Raw genomic sequence first — 15,394 nt, 5'->3', positions numbered from 1 at the left:
TGTACGGAGTTTGAACATATTTACGACTGATGATTGAGTTCAGTGCAATTTATGAATTGTCAGGTTACTTCGTGTACCGATATTTCATTTCCAGAGAGTGACGTTTGAATATTAGCTGAGTGACATATATATTTCATTTTAATAGACTGTATTATCATCTATCTACATTATAAAATGACACGATATTGCTGTGTACCTGGTTGCACGAGTCGGATTGGTGGTCATTTGTTTCCTACGTCACCAGGGAAGCTGATGAAATGGAGAGAAGCAATTAATAGATCAAACTCCAAAACGAAACAGCTTTGGACAGAGATATTGGGCAAAGGGCAGAGACATTGCTTGCTATGGTCATTTTCTTCCAAGTGATTATATGAGCCGAACATGAAACTTGAAAGACAGGAGGCAGTCCCATCAGTCTTTCAGCATGATAAAAGAACGCCACTAAAAACTGTCAGGAAGACAAACAATTCGAACCCATTTACACCAGAACCTACTGAAATAATTCATTCCGGAACACATAGTGACCAGAAATTTCAAACAGACTCGGAAAATATGGGCATTCAGTGCCAACTATGTGCTTCAATGCCAGCTTTCAGCTTAGAAAATATCAAGGATGATAAGAAAGCAGTGCATGGTACTTTACTGGATTTGATGACATCAAACAGTTTCTGCTTTTAAAGGACATTGCAATGTACGATGTTCATCTATTGGAGTACACCTGTACGTTGTGTTCAAATGAAGAGCAAGTTTTTTCCGACACTAATCAAGCTCTTGATCATCAACTGCTTGGTATTGTTTCAGAATCAACAGCTTCCCGCATCATTAATGCTTGCTTGGATCAAGCATATGTACTGTTTATCATCAAAATTACTAATTTCGCCTTCAAAACAAGTAATATTGGATCCCATGCCAGATGATTTAAAAAACTATATCCATCAACGAGATAATTATTGACTCTACAGAAATCCCAATTGAGAAGACATCTGACATCCATAACACACTGCACAGTCTGTTACATTCTCCACTTGAAAGAATGGAAATACCATGGAAGTATTAATTGGTAATGCACCCACGGGTGCTGTCTCCTTCATAAGTGACTGCTATGGTGGATCCGTTAGTGACCGCAGCATTATTGAGCAATCTGATTTGCTGGCCGAAGCCAGAGCAATGTTTGAAAAGGGCGACAGTATCATGGCTGATAAAGGATACCTACTGCAAGGTTTGTTTGCACCATTCGATGTGAAAATCAACACCCCTACTTTGATGAAAGGCATGACTCAGCTCTCTCAGGAATAGCGGGTAGAGGATTACTCCATCTCCTCAAAACATGTACACCTTGAAAGGGTTATTGGTTATGCAAGGACATTCAAAATGTCTTGCCTTACAATCTCTTGCATTTGAAAAATGAAATAGTCTTTATCTGCTTTATGATTTTTAAATTTAGGAAAGACATACTTTGATATAGTCCTACATAACAGCATTTGATGCTTTTATTATTTTGTGTTTGCTGAAGCAGACTCAGACTTGGTTAGTGATAATGATTGATTACTATTAGTGTTGCATGAATTTTCTTGCTCCCACTTCAATATTGATGCCGCCATAATAAACTGGAATATCACTGTACTGGATTTGATGACTGAACAGAAAACATATCACTACCTAAAGTCTAGACGCAAGTTTTGTTTTCATTTACTAAACGAGTTACATAAAAACTCCCAATATATAGGTAGACTACGTAATCAACAGAAAGAATCATGGAATTTGGAAATAACAATAATCACCACGACGGCATGAACGGTTTTGCTCAAAAAATTTGTATTCAAAGCTACATTGCATTCAGCAGTTTTTCGTCTTGCGGTGACACAATCTTGACCACCAAAAAAGGACGCCAATACATTTCGTAAAACTTTTGCAACTTCAGAATCCTAAATTTAGGAACAAATTATGGGTCAAACTCTATATTTTCCATGTGCACTGTGCACATTACGAAATGTATGCATAAAACAACATATAGTTTCATACAAGCGCAAGTCATTTGGCCTTGTACTTGGGCATACCATCTGTGATTTTTCTTCAGATAATAGCCATCTGCAGCAATCATCAAATATGGAAAATACTTTCAAGGTGTTATTAGTTCATCCTTTACCGTGTAGGGCCCCTTGAATTCCAACCAGCTACGCTAGGGATGTCAAAAGACAACAAATCAAGACGACGTTTCTTTCGGTATCCAATGTAAGCAATGGATCACTAGGACGAGGTTTTGGCGCCCCCAAGTGTATGAATGTCTCCCATTGCAGCAGATGAAGAATTGGCAAGGGTTACAGAGCAGAGGTAGAGATGATTGAAGATGAAGAATCGAAATTACAGAAATTATGCTGTGATTCACAAGTGTAATTTTAGTCCAGTGGTGCATTCAAGGCCTTCCGAAGAATGTGCACAGTGCCCAATAATGTGATTTTCTGGATCATGTCGAATCGAACGTTACCCGGAATTTGTTGGATATGCCTCATGAGTTTTTTGCTCACGACCCCTGTAGCACCAATGACTATCGGTACAATGTTTATTTTGCATCGCCACATTTTTTCACATTCCATTTTGAGGTCTGCGTATTTGGAGTATTTTTCTGATTCTTTTTGCAGTAGGTTGTGATCAGCTGGGACAGCCAGTTCAATGAATAAGCATTCTCTTTTCTTTTTTAGTTTGACGATTATATCCGGGCGGTTGCTCCTGATTTCGCGGTCAGTTATAACTGGTACATCCCACAGAATTTTTACTTGTTCGTTTTCTGTCACTGGTGCTGGGCTGTAATCATACCAATTTTTTGTCGAAGTGGTGATGTTAAAATGTTTGCATAATTCAAGATGAATGTAGTGACCAATCCTATTGTGTCTCCATGTGTATTCGGTAGCTGCAAGTGCACCACAGCCGGACATGAGATGTGCTACAGTTTCATTTTGGTTGTGGCACATTCTGCATTTGCCGTCCGTGTTTTGCTTCAGAATTCTTTTGCGATAGTATTTTGTAGGAAGCGATTGGTCTTGTGCTGCGAAAATGAATCCTTCGCTTGCCGGTTTCAGGCCAGAGCTGGATAGCCAGGTCCATGAAAGCTCGTCTACATGGGGCTGTGAAGTTAACTTCTTGTGCTGTCCATGAAGAGGCATCGATTCCCATATCGTTTCTCTCATTTTGAGCATTGCATTTTTGTACTGGACTCGTGCTGCTTTTGCTATTGTTGTGGGTTTGGCAACAGTGTTTTCAGCAGTGTACAGGTTAGCTGTTTCCATGTTGACTTCTCTGACGTACTTGTCGTGACGATAGCTCAGAGATTTTGTTTTGCGCTGTTTGTCTTCCTGTGCAATGAGTATGCAGTAAATGTTTTCGCTGTTGTTGATGTACTGTGACAAGCCGATGATTTCTGTTTTGAAAGTTTGTTCAATTTCTTGTAGTCCTCGACCACCTTTTTTTCTGGGGATGTACAGTCTTTGTGTATCAGATTTTGGGTGATGCATGTGGTGCATTGTCATCAATTTTCTCGTCTTTGTATCCAATTTTTTAATTTCATCTTTGCGCCAGTTCACCACACCAAAGCTGTATCTCAAGACAGGCACTGCAAGACTGTTTATGGCATTGATTTTGTTTTTGGAATTGAGTTCAGTTTTGAGAATTGACTTGAGCCTGCTAATGTATTCCTTTTTCAGACTTGATTTCATTGCAGCATGTTTAATGTTGTCGCTTTCACAGATCCCTAGATATTTATAGTGATCTTCGGCATTCAATTCTGTTATGGTTTCACCCAGTTTGAAGCTCATGTCGCCAGTGCTGGTGACTCTTCCACGTCGTATGGTAAGTTTTGAGCATTTATCCAAGTCAAATTTCATTTTTATATCTTCTGAAAACTCATGAACAATTTTCATTTGGGTATTCAGGTCTGCATCGGATTTCGCGTACAGTTTCAGATCGTCCATGAACAAAAGGTGATGAATCTTTTGACCTTCAGAGTTTGCTGCTTTTTTCATCACGTATCCTGTTTCATTTTTTCTCAGCAACTCACTGAGTGGAGCTAAACTGAGGCAGAATAGAAGTGGTGAGAATGAGTCGCCTTGAAAGATACCATTCCGTATCTGAATTGTACAGGTTTCTGTTTCGCCTTGGTCATGTTTGATCAACAGTTTGGTATGCCAATTTTTCATTGAATCTTCAATAAATCTGATGATGATCGGATTCATTTTGTACATACGCATTGTTTTCAGTATCCATGTGTGAGGGACTGAATCGAAAGCTTTTTTGTAGTCTATCCATGCCATGCTGAGGTTAGTGTGTCTCCTCTTGCAGTTTTCAAGAATGGTTTTGTCAAGGAGCAGGTGATCCTTACAGCCAAGGGCACCTTCCTTGCATCCTTTCTGCTCAGGCGGAAGGAGGTTTTCTAGGTGTTTGTAGCTTCGTTTTGCCAGGATTTTGGTCAGTGTTTTGTACATGGTTGTCAGGCATGTTATCGGCCTGTAGTTCTTGGGGTCCCTGGTGTTTTCATTTTTTGGAATAAGATAGGTGATCCCTTGTGTGAACCAGGCTGGGATCTCGTGCGAGTTAGTTGAGGATAAAAGCTCATTGTAGATCGCCGCTAGGTAATTATGTGTTGCAGTTAGTTTTTTTAGCCAAAAGTTTTTGATCTGGTCAGGACCAGCTGCTTTCCAGTTCAGTGAACTTTTTAGGGCCTCCTTGATTTCTTGTTTTGTGATTTCTGACCATTGTTGTTCTGGTGTTTGTAGGTGGTCAGTGTGGAGGTCTTGTATCCAAGTTGCATTTGAGTTGTGCAATTTTTCGGTTTCCCATATTTCTTTCCAAAATGATTCCAGATCTGCAGTGGCTGGAATTTTGCTGCTGGTAATTTTGTGGTTTGACTTTTGTTTCATCATTCGGAAAAATTGGCCAGGTTTGCGAGTAAATAACAAGTTTTGGCGATATTGTGTTTCTCGTTTTTTATATCGTTTCAATCGTTGTGCTTTGGCGCATATTCTCATTTTTAATTCCTCTTGCAACATTGTCACTTTTTCTGTTGACTGCAGTTTTGTTTGGTGCTCCAGTTCTATTTTTTTTACTTTATTTTTTACTTTGCGGGAAACATTTCCTTTTTTAGTTCTGAGAGTATCGCAACATCACACCTTAGTTTTGCGATTTTGTTTTCAATTCTGCGTTGCCAAGCTGGCGTGTGGCTTCCCCTTTTTTTGTTGACAGGTCTTGGTATTTTGCAGTGCCTTTCCGAGATAACTGCCGCAGTGCTGTAAATGAGGTTGTTGATTGTCGTTAAGGGACATTGTGGTCTTTCTCCTTTTTTGTCATTTATTGCAGGTAGTATATGGTTTCTGTCAAAATTTTGTTCGCTACTGCAATATCAGTTTTCAGTTTCTTTGTAATTTGTAGGTCAGGTAAATTCACTCTGTCATTTATATCCAATGTGGAGTTCATTCGGTCGATAATTTGATTTTTGATCTCCAATTCTAATTCCGTGTCCATGTCATCAACGTTAGGTGATGTTGGTTCATTCGGGTGCCCGATGGTGTTTTGTGATTCTACCTCTGGGATGTTCAGGTCTTCAAGTGGTTGTTGCGGATACAGGTCATCTTGGCCGAATTGAAGTTCTAGTGCCTCAGAGTTTTCTGTGTTTTTGTTACAAATTTCGCTCTCGATTTCTGCGAGTTCTTGTTCTGATAATTTTTTCATTACACAGCGTCTCATAGTTGCCAGGGTATTGGCAGCCATGGTTGGAGAGTTGTTTGTTCTCTCTTTCCATTTTTGAAAAGTTCCTTCGGTTACTCCTGCCGAGTTTTCAAGTTTGGCTAAGAAGTAACATCTCATTATTTCTTTATACTCTTCTTTACTCCATCTGTGTCTCTTCTTTTTTTCTTTTGCAGCAGAGCTTTTTTGTGAGCCACAGTTCGGTGTTGCACAGGCGCCATGTTGAGAAATATCTTCTCTTTGGTGTTCCTGTGTGGTCGGAGTTGAGGAGTCCTCTGGGGTCATCCGCTTGGTCCCACGGCGGGTACGTCCAGGTGCAATATATCCAGATCGTTTCGCAGGCATCCACAGCAGTGGTGCGTCAGTTCAGAAGTTAGGTTAATTTAAAGTAATAATTAATTATTATTAATTAATTTCTTAATACAACCAAATACTCCAATGAAATACCCACGCGTCGAACATTTGAATAGGAGCGCTTATTAACGCGCCGAACAATTAAATTCGCGCGCTTATCAAAGCGTCCAACAATTATATACGCCCGCTCATCAATGCGTCTTACGTAGCCTCGGCGACGATTTGCGCAGGTAGAAATGTACGAGTTTTTATGGAATATGTGCTATAATGACGCCGATTTCAGGTGGTTCAAACCTTACCTCTTATAACTCAAGCCTACTGGACTATAACTGAAGACTAGTGGAAATCAATTACGCATGTACGCACGCGTCGAACATGATTGCGGACATTCGATGTCATTCAGTTTCGAGATGTCACTCTTTAATCACAATCGCTAATCAGCTTATACTTAATAGCGTTTTATCGAAGCCATCGAGAAATAGGAGCCAAAGCATGGTAGGCCTAAGACGCGGTAGTTAGGCTAGCGATATCTTTAGTACTAGGCCTATTGCAGATGCGATTGTTATTATTATTATTATTATGCCACCATCATTTACTGAAATAAGTGTAATTCGAATCGCAATTATAGGGTAACGATAAATTCTTAGGGTTGATCAAGGCCGTTAGGATTCTTTAGTTTAGTCAAAGACAGTTGTTCTAAACCTGGGGGACGTTTGCCTTTATTCTGGGATCGCGAAGATGTTGGGCGTCATCAGCTTCCAAATAGGCCGTGAGTAAGTCTGGGCAAGCTGACTTTTTCAGTAATCAGCCTATCATTTTTGGAGCTGGACAACGGAACATTTTCAAATTGCAAATGAGGTTGCGGCCATAAACCGCTGGAAACTACCAGTGGATAATCCGAGAATTATCAACGAAAAACTCAAATAACTCCGCTTCTATTAGTTAAAATTGAGTCAAATTTGTTTTGCATCGTGTTTGAAGACAGCTCAACAATTTCATGGGGTTGACAGAAAAATTGAATTTTTTTTTGATTTTCCTGAATTAATTAAAAAGTTTAATTGGATCTGCCGAGACCTATACTTGTTAGAATTGAACAGAATTTGCTGTGCAGCGTTTTTTAGGGTAACCTGACAATTTAATCACTGAATGGCTGGAATCCAGAAAAAAAGTTATTTTTGAACAGCCTTATGTGCAATCTACTGGTGTATTTTATAGTAATATATGGAAGAACCAATATTATTGACAGAATTAATTCACAAATTTTAACAAGCAGATGCATATAGTATGCCCGCAAGAAAATGCATCGATTACCCTATGGTGGGCTCAAGATTAATGCTTTTTTTGGGCGGAAGGGGGCTGAAAAAAATGTTGTTTCGGACCTGGTTTCTTCAACTAGGGCTGGGTAAAATCGAGTACCTGATTGATCGATTACGAATCACGTATTATGCTTCGAATCGAGTCGAGTAATCGGGTATTACTCATAACAAAATGTGATATTTGGAAGTTCAAATTTGTACTTTTTATGCGAATAAAAATAACATAATGTATGTTATTCATCACATTAAAGATGCTTTGGTATATTTTTTCGACAAAACCGATTTCATTGCACTTGGCGACAATGTTGTGGGATGGCCATGACTCATAACTTCGAAAATGTGCTATTGCCAGTAACGTTCGTAGCTCTGTACTATATGTTTGGTATGTTACGATACGGTCAATCAAGGTTTCAAGGCTCAACAGTGAAAATTAGTATCGAAACTATAATTCTCGTTGCGAAATTAACTTTCAGTAGCGAGGAGCGTATAATCTCAGTACTAAAAAAAAATCGATTTTTTACGACTCGACTCGAATCATTAATATTAATACTCGATTCATATTCGAGTACTCGTATCATCGTACCCAGCCATAGTTACAACACACAACCAGATAACCGCACCGACCTAACAGTATAGCAGGGCTGTCAAACACACAACCGGCGGAAAGGATATGGTCCACCAGACGATTTCATCTGGCAAACCCAAGCAATCACCAGAGCTCACATTACAGGCCAAATTCAAAACCTATGTTCCACTCCATTCCTGTATACAGTCGAAAGGCGACGCTTTGCTAGTGTGACGTCATATTATCTGACAACGTGATCATACCTCTTTGTAAAATCCGCTAGTGGGCGCTAAATAGTGTCCGGAATTTGATTCACAAAATATGGTAACCCTGATATATAACATGACCATTCGCGATTTCGGTGCGTATAGTAAGCCGATATGAATAAATAGATTAGTCTGGGGTTCACAAGAAATGGATATGGACAGTGTAACATGGGTATTTGACGTCCAGTTAGTTCATTACGACAATGATCTGGAATGCGGCCTTAGGCTACTTGAGTAATGGAAATGCGGCCGTGAATATCAAAAAGGGTGGCCACCGCTGTTGTAGTATAATCGATTAGTTGCGACGGCAAGCATGTAGTACAGAGCAAATGCATTCCCTTACTGGAGTAACTATTATGTATTTCGCACCCAGACCTACCTTCGATTGTGGATACATAATGTAGATTACTACTTGGCGTGCGTGTGAAGAGTGCTAATATGATAAGAAACAAGTCGCCAACTGAGTCAGCAACCGTTTTGATTATTAGATTTGAAAATGTCACTCTAAAGGCGTCAGTGCCTCATCTACCACTGTTATGGCTTTTATGGAAGGTACGACGCAATAATTAAAATAAAGACTATATTGTCGCTAGTATAGGCCTACACACTTTGAAGTTGAAGCACAACTCAATAGATTCATTGACTTCGTGCCCGCCTTAAAATCTTTCATGACAGTTTCAGAACCACCGCTCTGGATGCTTTCAAATTTTCATTGGAATTTTAGTCTGAGGATATGGTCCATGATTTCTCACGCATCTATATTAGCGGAAGGACTCATGAATAAAGCTCAAGAAACAACGTATTTTGTCTCTTGGTTCTATTGAACTACCCCCGATGTTGCGGCCCTTATTCTTGCTTGCAGTCTTGGACCACCCGATCCAACTTATTTGAAATCTGAAGAATTCTTATACAGTACTTACGTAAAAGGATATTCCTGCTGCCACAAACGTTAGAAAAATCGTGGTAAGTCCACAGGCTCTCTTCAAACATTTACATTTAGATGCCTTCGATTTTTTTTCATGCATGGTAAAATTTCAATCTGCAATGTGAATTGATATGATGTAAGTAATCGGTGGCGAGATAGCGCAGTGGTAAAAATCCGCGACTGCAACACCAATGAGTCGCGGGTTCGAGTCCGACCTTGGTCGACTTTAGAATTGCTATACCCAAGTGTTGGAGGTTTATCTAGGTTCCTCCTCGCCACCTCATCCACGTAAGCGGTGTATTACAAAAAGCCTAGAAGTGGAGCGTGCAATAAGTCGGCGGTTACGGAATAAAAATGAAAAATATCGGCCTGCTGTAAATGACGATGGTGGTCGACAAAACACCATGAATACCACAAGAAAAGTAAGTAATCGTATTTTATCGTAGCAACCTTGATCAAGCGAGGACTCGTTTTCAACGTTTTTAACCTTGCGAGTCGGTAAAACTCCGAAACAAATGTTGCGGACCGGTGAATCTTCAAAAACTGAGATCCACCCAAAATTCAATTAGGACAAATGCATGCAACTTAGTTGATGCATTTTTGATGATAGATATTTATACGTAGTACTATTAAAATTTCTGCATGTCGGAGCTCGCAAAGTACTGATTGTAATTGTTCCGTATCTTTTGAAAGAAATGCGACTTGGATAGTGGCGATAGCCTCTATTATACTGTCAATTGTCGCTTAAATGCACAGCCGGAATTTAGTGAAATCTGTCTAAAAGTCTCACTATCCTTCACATATGACTTGTCCGAAACGAGTTGTAGGCTACTTTTGGACAGTTTCTTATGACACTTGAACCATATAAAATACGTCCACACTTCTAAATCAATTTAAAATTTGATACTTCATTTCTCTAATTAACGGAGAACTGCCTAACGTTCTGCATTTTGGAATTGAGATAGAAAACTCGAATCTATCTGGCGGGCCGGCAGGGAACTTGCCACGACCGGTGCCGGTCCGCGGACCGGTGGTCGAGTACCACTGAAGTTATCATCGTATTTTTCTCCGTAATAACACAATAGACTACTCCGCAGCATGCAGTCGCATGCCATAAGTTCCACAGATTCTGCGAATACTGGGTAGGACGCAGTGAAAGTCATTTGATGGGCTCGATCGTTCCCTATATATACATTCTCTCGGACTTCATATATAAGCCTTTTTCGGCAAAAATTTGTGTCCCGTCTCAGTGGCGTATAGGAGCATATGCTGCCGTCCCTGGCTTTCGTTGAAAATGCCGCCCTATAAGTAGACTGCAGCAAATTTTAAAATGGTTTCATGTTCAAGCAATCTTTCCAATAAAATAATTTCAAATATTGTGTCGCGTCTCGAAAGTTCTATGTTGCCTGAGGAAGAAATCGTTAAGGCAAAAAAGACAAATAACGGAGAACAAATGTATTAGGCAAATAAAAGATCAATTGCCACCTCAAAGTTAAACCTTTTGAGCTTTCGCCGAAGGAATCAGCGAATATATCTTCCAAATCAATTTTCTGAACGTAGTCTCTTTCTATAGTAAGAATCGGCAGAGCTGATAGCCGATCACCATTCAGAGTGGAACGTAAATAAGACTTTATCGTTTTGTGCTTTGAGAAACTCCTATCACAGCTCGCAATAGAAACAACAATGGTAAGATGAAGTTTCAGACACCAGCATAAATACGGTGTCGAATCGAGTATAGATGTGATTTAGCTAACCACTGTAAAACATCAAACGCTGTTGCAATACGATCAAATGTGGTTTCACTGCTTCGCATCAGCATTTTAAATCTGTCAATCCTTCAGTCACGCGCAACATATTGTCGAAAACAACCCCCGATTCGAGTCTGGATTGTAACAAATTAACTCGTGATTAGCCATCTCCTCCGTGCTGTGTGCAGCTGTGCACTGTGCACTATGCAGCCTCCTTTTGCCGTCCCTGGCGCAGAGTCAGAAACGCCAAGTGGCTACTACGCCACTGTCCTGTCTATCTTAGCGTTACCACATTTTCGTGGCTCAAATTCCGGTTACTCTTTAGCGCCTGCTAGCGTATTTCGAAATGAGGTATGACCACATTGTCTGTCAATATGACTTCACACAAGCAATGGCAATGGTTCTGGCGATTACTAGGGTTGGTATTTTCCTTTGGTCTGCAACAGACGTCTTCATGGGCCGAATGATGGTTGGACGGGTCGAATGACTCCCTAAAGACCCGCTCCAACATCCACATTGCGGGCTTCGAGTAATTTATGCCGTTTTTTAGTTATGCCTGTCCGGTGGCCTGACTGTCAAAGCTATAAAGGAAGAAGAAGTGTCAAAAAGGAGGACATTTGGGTGTCCTTGGAGGACATTTTCGATTTCGTGAAAAAAAGAGGACAAATCCCTCTAAAGGAGAACAAATTGAAACCAAAACTCACTTCCGTAAGTTATTTAGCCTATCTATACTAAATCAATGAAAAATTTCAAGTGGGGTAAATCTGCACAAAATAAGACACTGTCTATGCTAATTTACGGAAGAAGTTGAGCTACCTTCAAGCCTTCAAAATTCCGGGCATTTAAGCATATTTTAGCATATCCTTCAGGATGCAGTTTGAATGTCCGAAAAATCCGGCCGTATGGCAACGCTAGCTCTATCCTGTCTTTCAACTACCAAATGGTCATGATGATGAATGAAAGCAAATCCATTAATATGAACAGTCCCTCCCCATAAGTACTTCCTCATTGAGATACGATAATAATAACTTTCCGCCTTCACGGATATAAATATGCCTGAATTCGCGCTTGCGTGCACCTATACATATAGCTACAATTGTGACGCAAAAGTGGTGCAATAATTGTTCAATGATCCTAAATATGTAAATACTGCATATTGCGTCAGAGAAAGAGACAGAGAGAGCCATGATCGTGCGCCGTGAATTGATTTGACTTGATTGGACGGTCGTTAAACTGTGATCTTTATTTTATGTCTTTATTGCATACATTGTCCGTGTTTACTTTGTGGGAGGATTGTCAACAATATTTTAGTTCCAGGAACCATTCGCTTGCGTCGTTATGTACTAAATTATAAGACAGATGTCCTAGTGCTGGCAGTACTCGTTTAAGCGAATCGCAGTTCCTCGGTTTCCGCTTGGACACCACGATGATTGCGATACGCTTCGTTTCGTCGCTCGCTCGCTTTATTTCCGTCGTCAGGTTCTTTCTATGTGATGCTGGACAAAGTTAAACAACTAGAAAAATTTCAAATTAGATTAGAATTACAATTATAACTACACTGTTGTTTCAAATTAGATTCGGAAAAACTTGGAAATTGGATAAAATGCCTAATTAGGAAGAAACACATAAATTAACTTCAGATCAGATCAAATGCGCACCGAGCTTGGCTCGTTTGGCACTATACACTTCTCGTGTAATATTTTTAGTAAACCCGAAAATTACAATGAAATAAAAATCTGAGCATACAGAAACATTTCACTGATTGGGTTGGAATTAAATTACCGGCATTTCGCTCTAATTAGTCCGCTGTTAGGTCTGTGTTGGGGTTGGCATATCAATGTGGAACGAACACCGAGAACAAGTCACCGCTTTCAACCTTGTGTTTCCGTTAGGACAATGTCTTTGGGCTTATGACGACTCCTGGAATATCCGTCCCTGGACTACGAAGCGACTATTCGGCTGGCTTCAATGCAAGCGGTTGTTCGTTCACGAAGTTGTGACGACGGTCGTGTTGACGAACAATCATATGCGGGCACCCGACCGTATCGGCTCCTGTGGGGAGTACGGCAACGTTACGTCTTTATGGGGCCTGTTTATTCCTCTCGAAGATTGTCTATTGATTCAGAGATGCGGGCACAAACGTTCTCGTCGTTGCGTCGACAGACCTACTCGCCATGTTCGGTTGTGACGTTACGTGTGAAACTGATCACTCGGTAAGACATTGGTATTAGGTAATAGTGGTTTTCAAATTGGCCTATATTGCCATCTGGAAGCGATTTTGAGAGCGACAGATATCAACATTGTAAAATCTCAAACACGTTTCGGTTTCTTAATAAAAACATAAGTGTATGGCAATTTAAATGTTGCATGTATCACTGATTCGAATAACGGCACTGAATAAATATCTTTTGTAAGTTAATCGTGACTTTCTCACTATTACCTAATATATTAGGATTTGCTCTTGCAGCATCTTGCGTTAATATAATTCACTCACTGCATTCAATTTTGAAATAAATTTAATTGACCAAAAATATCTTTTTCGCGATCGGCCTGATTTACCTCCAATTCATAGTTATTGCTACATAAACCATCCGTTGGGATTGCTAGTATTCTGGTTGAATCAATAAAATCAAAATGGTAAAATTAAAATAACCTTGTGGCGTTCTGTGTCTTCACTGTTTTCTTGAGCTATAACTTGTGGATAGAAGTCTCTCAATGTAGAAGCTGAACACCCCCTCAGATTAACTATATATGCCCCCAAATCGTGAGTATAATTGTTGAGAGAAGTGACCGCGACTCGCGTAACAGTCGCGTCGAGCGCGACAATTTTTCAAACCTCTTGAATGAATTTTGTCGTTGATATTGGTAGTTTCACATATTTTCCTGTAAAATATTCATCCATTACAAGCCCACGTGATCATATTAACTGGTAGAGCTGACAGAGGGAGTGTCTTCAAAACTGTTGGTCACAAAATCAATGATAATGCATCTTCCGGTTTTGGGAATCACTTTGTTGTCTAATGTTTTTTCTTGACCTCCCATAAGCATATTTATCCTGCTGCTGAGCCAAAATATATTGAAATCACTCAAACGTACTAAAAAGACCGTCATTAGTGAGATGTCCATGATTCCAACTTGGTATTTCTTTATGGAACGCATCACTCTTCTATGATGCGTTTCGCATTTGTACGGTGGTGCTCAGATTGCAAGGACACTATCATAATAAAAACGGAAAAATCCAAGTGACCCTCAATCGGGTTAAGCGTGAAGAAAATTTTTAGTCAAATTAAAATCTCTCAGAGATTGGGGGGACCAATTCAAATTGCATATTGACGGCTGCCAATTAGGGATGCATTTAAAACAAATGGTTGTTTAAAACAATTTGTTTAAAACATGCATTCCAGAGGTCTCAAACTCAAATGAGCTCGCGGGCCAATTTCCCAGTTTTTGATGACGCCGCTGACCGCAGCATCAATAATAGGGATATTCGATGTATAATTTCCAAGTAGGCCTTATTTGACGGGACCTTGTAGACAGGCATTCCACAAACATCTTGGAAATGTAATTTACTATTGTAGGCTACTATTCACGCTTGACAATAAAAAAAATCACATTTCCAAATATTTGAATAAAATCGTTTTTGTGCCGGGCATATTTTTTTAATTAATGAGTTATAGACATCATGCGAGAGGATGCATCATGACATCGTAAAACTGTCGGGTTATAATATTGCAGCTAGTGGACCTTTGACGTGCCACAATTTTATGTAGAATATTTTAAAATCTACTGAAGATTGATCTGATATCAGAGCATTTGATCGGTGTGTATCCTAATCCGGGTTTTGATATAGTCGTGATAAGTAGGCTATTGTTACTGTCACTGCCAAAGTCAAATTTAATCAGCGTTATATTTTGCCTTCGATTATTATTGTAACATATCAATAGCAACTTGAATATAATCATTATTGAGCCATAGTAACAGGGTTGTAATGACTCGAGTCATGACTCGACTCGAGTCAGACTCGACTCACGATTTTCTGATGACTCGACTTGACTCTAGTCATTTTCTCAAAATACGGAAATGGCTCGACTCGACTCGAGTCAATATGTGTATTGACTCGACTTGGACTCGACTCATTGCGCATGACTCGAACCAAGTCATATGACGTGAGACTCAGACGGCCAAGATCGACATCATTGTAATTTCGAAGAATAGTAAAGCAACCACCCTATTGGGGCTTCGTCTAATGGTACTGGTACTTGAAAATGCGACCAGAAACTATGAAAAGTGAGGAAAATTAGTGTATTATAAATGCAAACCATTCGCTATCACCGAATAGGGTTATAACAGTGTGTTTAACAAGACTTTAACTGGAAACTGAGCAGTCAAAACAATGGCTTGGACTCGGACTCGAGTCATTATCCCATGACTCGGACTCGAACCTCTGCTCGATGACTTGAGCTCGGACTTGACTCGGGGCGAATTGA

The 15,394-nt window shown here is 39.9% G+C and overlaps 2 protein-coding genes across 3 annotated transcripts in view; both read right to left on the bottom strand.

The window, feature by feature from the left end:
• LOC145443718 (uncharacterized) overlaps positions 1-6,167 on the bottom strand; it is a 441,881-nt gene extending 435,714 nt beyond the window's left edge. Inside the window, exon 1 of the mRNA XM_080321671.1 lies at positions 6,152-6,167. The gene's annotated coding sequence lies outside the window, so the exon portion shown is untranslated. The remainder of the gene's footprint in view (positions 1-6,151) is intronic.
• Positions 1-15,394, bottom strand: part of LOC145443717 (uncharacterized) — a 54,840-nt gene that overhangs the window by 33,025 nt on the left and 6,421 nt on the right. Inside the window, exon 1 of one of the 2 annotated variants that reach the window (XM_080321669.1) lies at positions 9,155-9,960. The exons of the other annotated variant lie outside the window; for it this stretch is intronic. Coding sequence (XP_080177795.1) covers positions 9,155-9,259 — 105 coding nt within the window. The 5' untranslated portion in view covers positions 9,260-9,960. Of the gene's footprint in view, positions 1-9,154; positions 9,961-15,394 lie in introns of those variants that run through there. 2 annotated transcript variants of the gene reach the window in all.

The sequence above is a fragment of the Botryllus schlosseri genome, chromosome 7 (assembly GCF_051294905.1).
Source record: "Botryllus schlosseri isolate E-star chromosome 7, Bs_hap1, whole genome shotgun sequence".
Classification (NCBI taxonomy): domain Eukaryota; kingdom Metazoa; phylum Chordata; class Ascidiacea; order Stolidobranchia; family Styelidae; genus Botryllus; species Botryllus schlosseri.
This window is presented reverse-complemented; position numbering and strand designations above follow the sequence as displayed.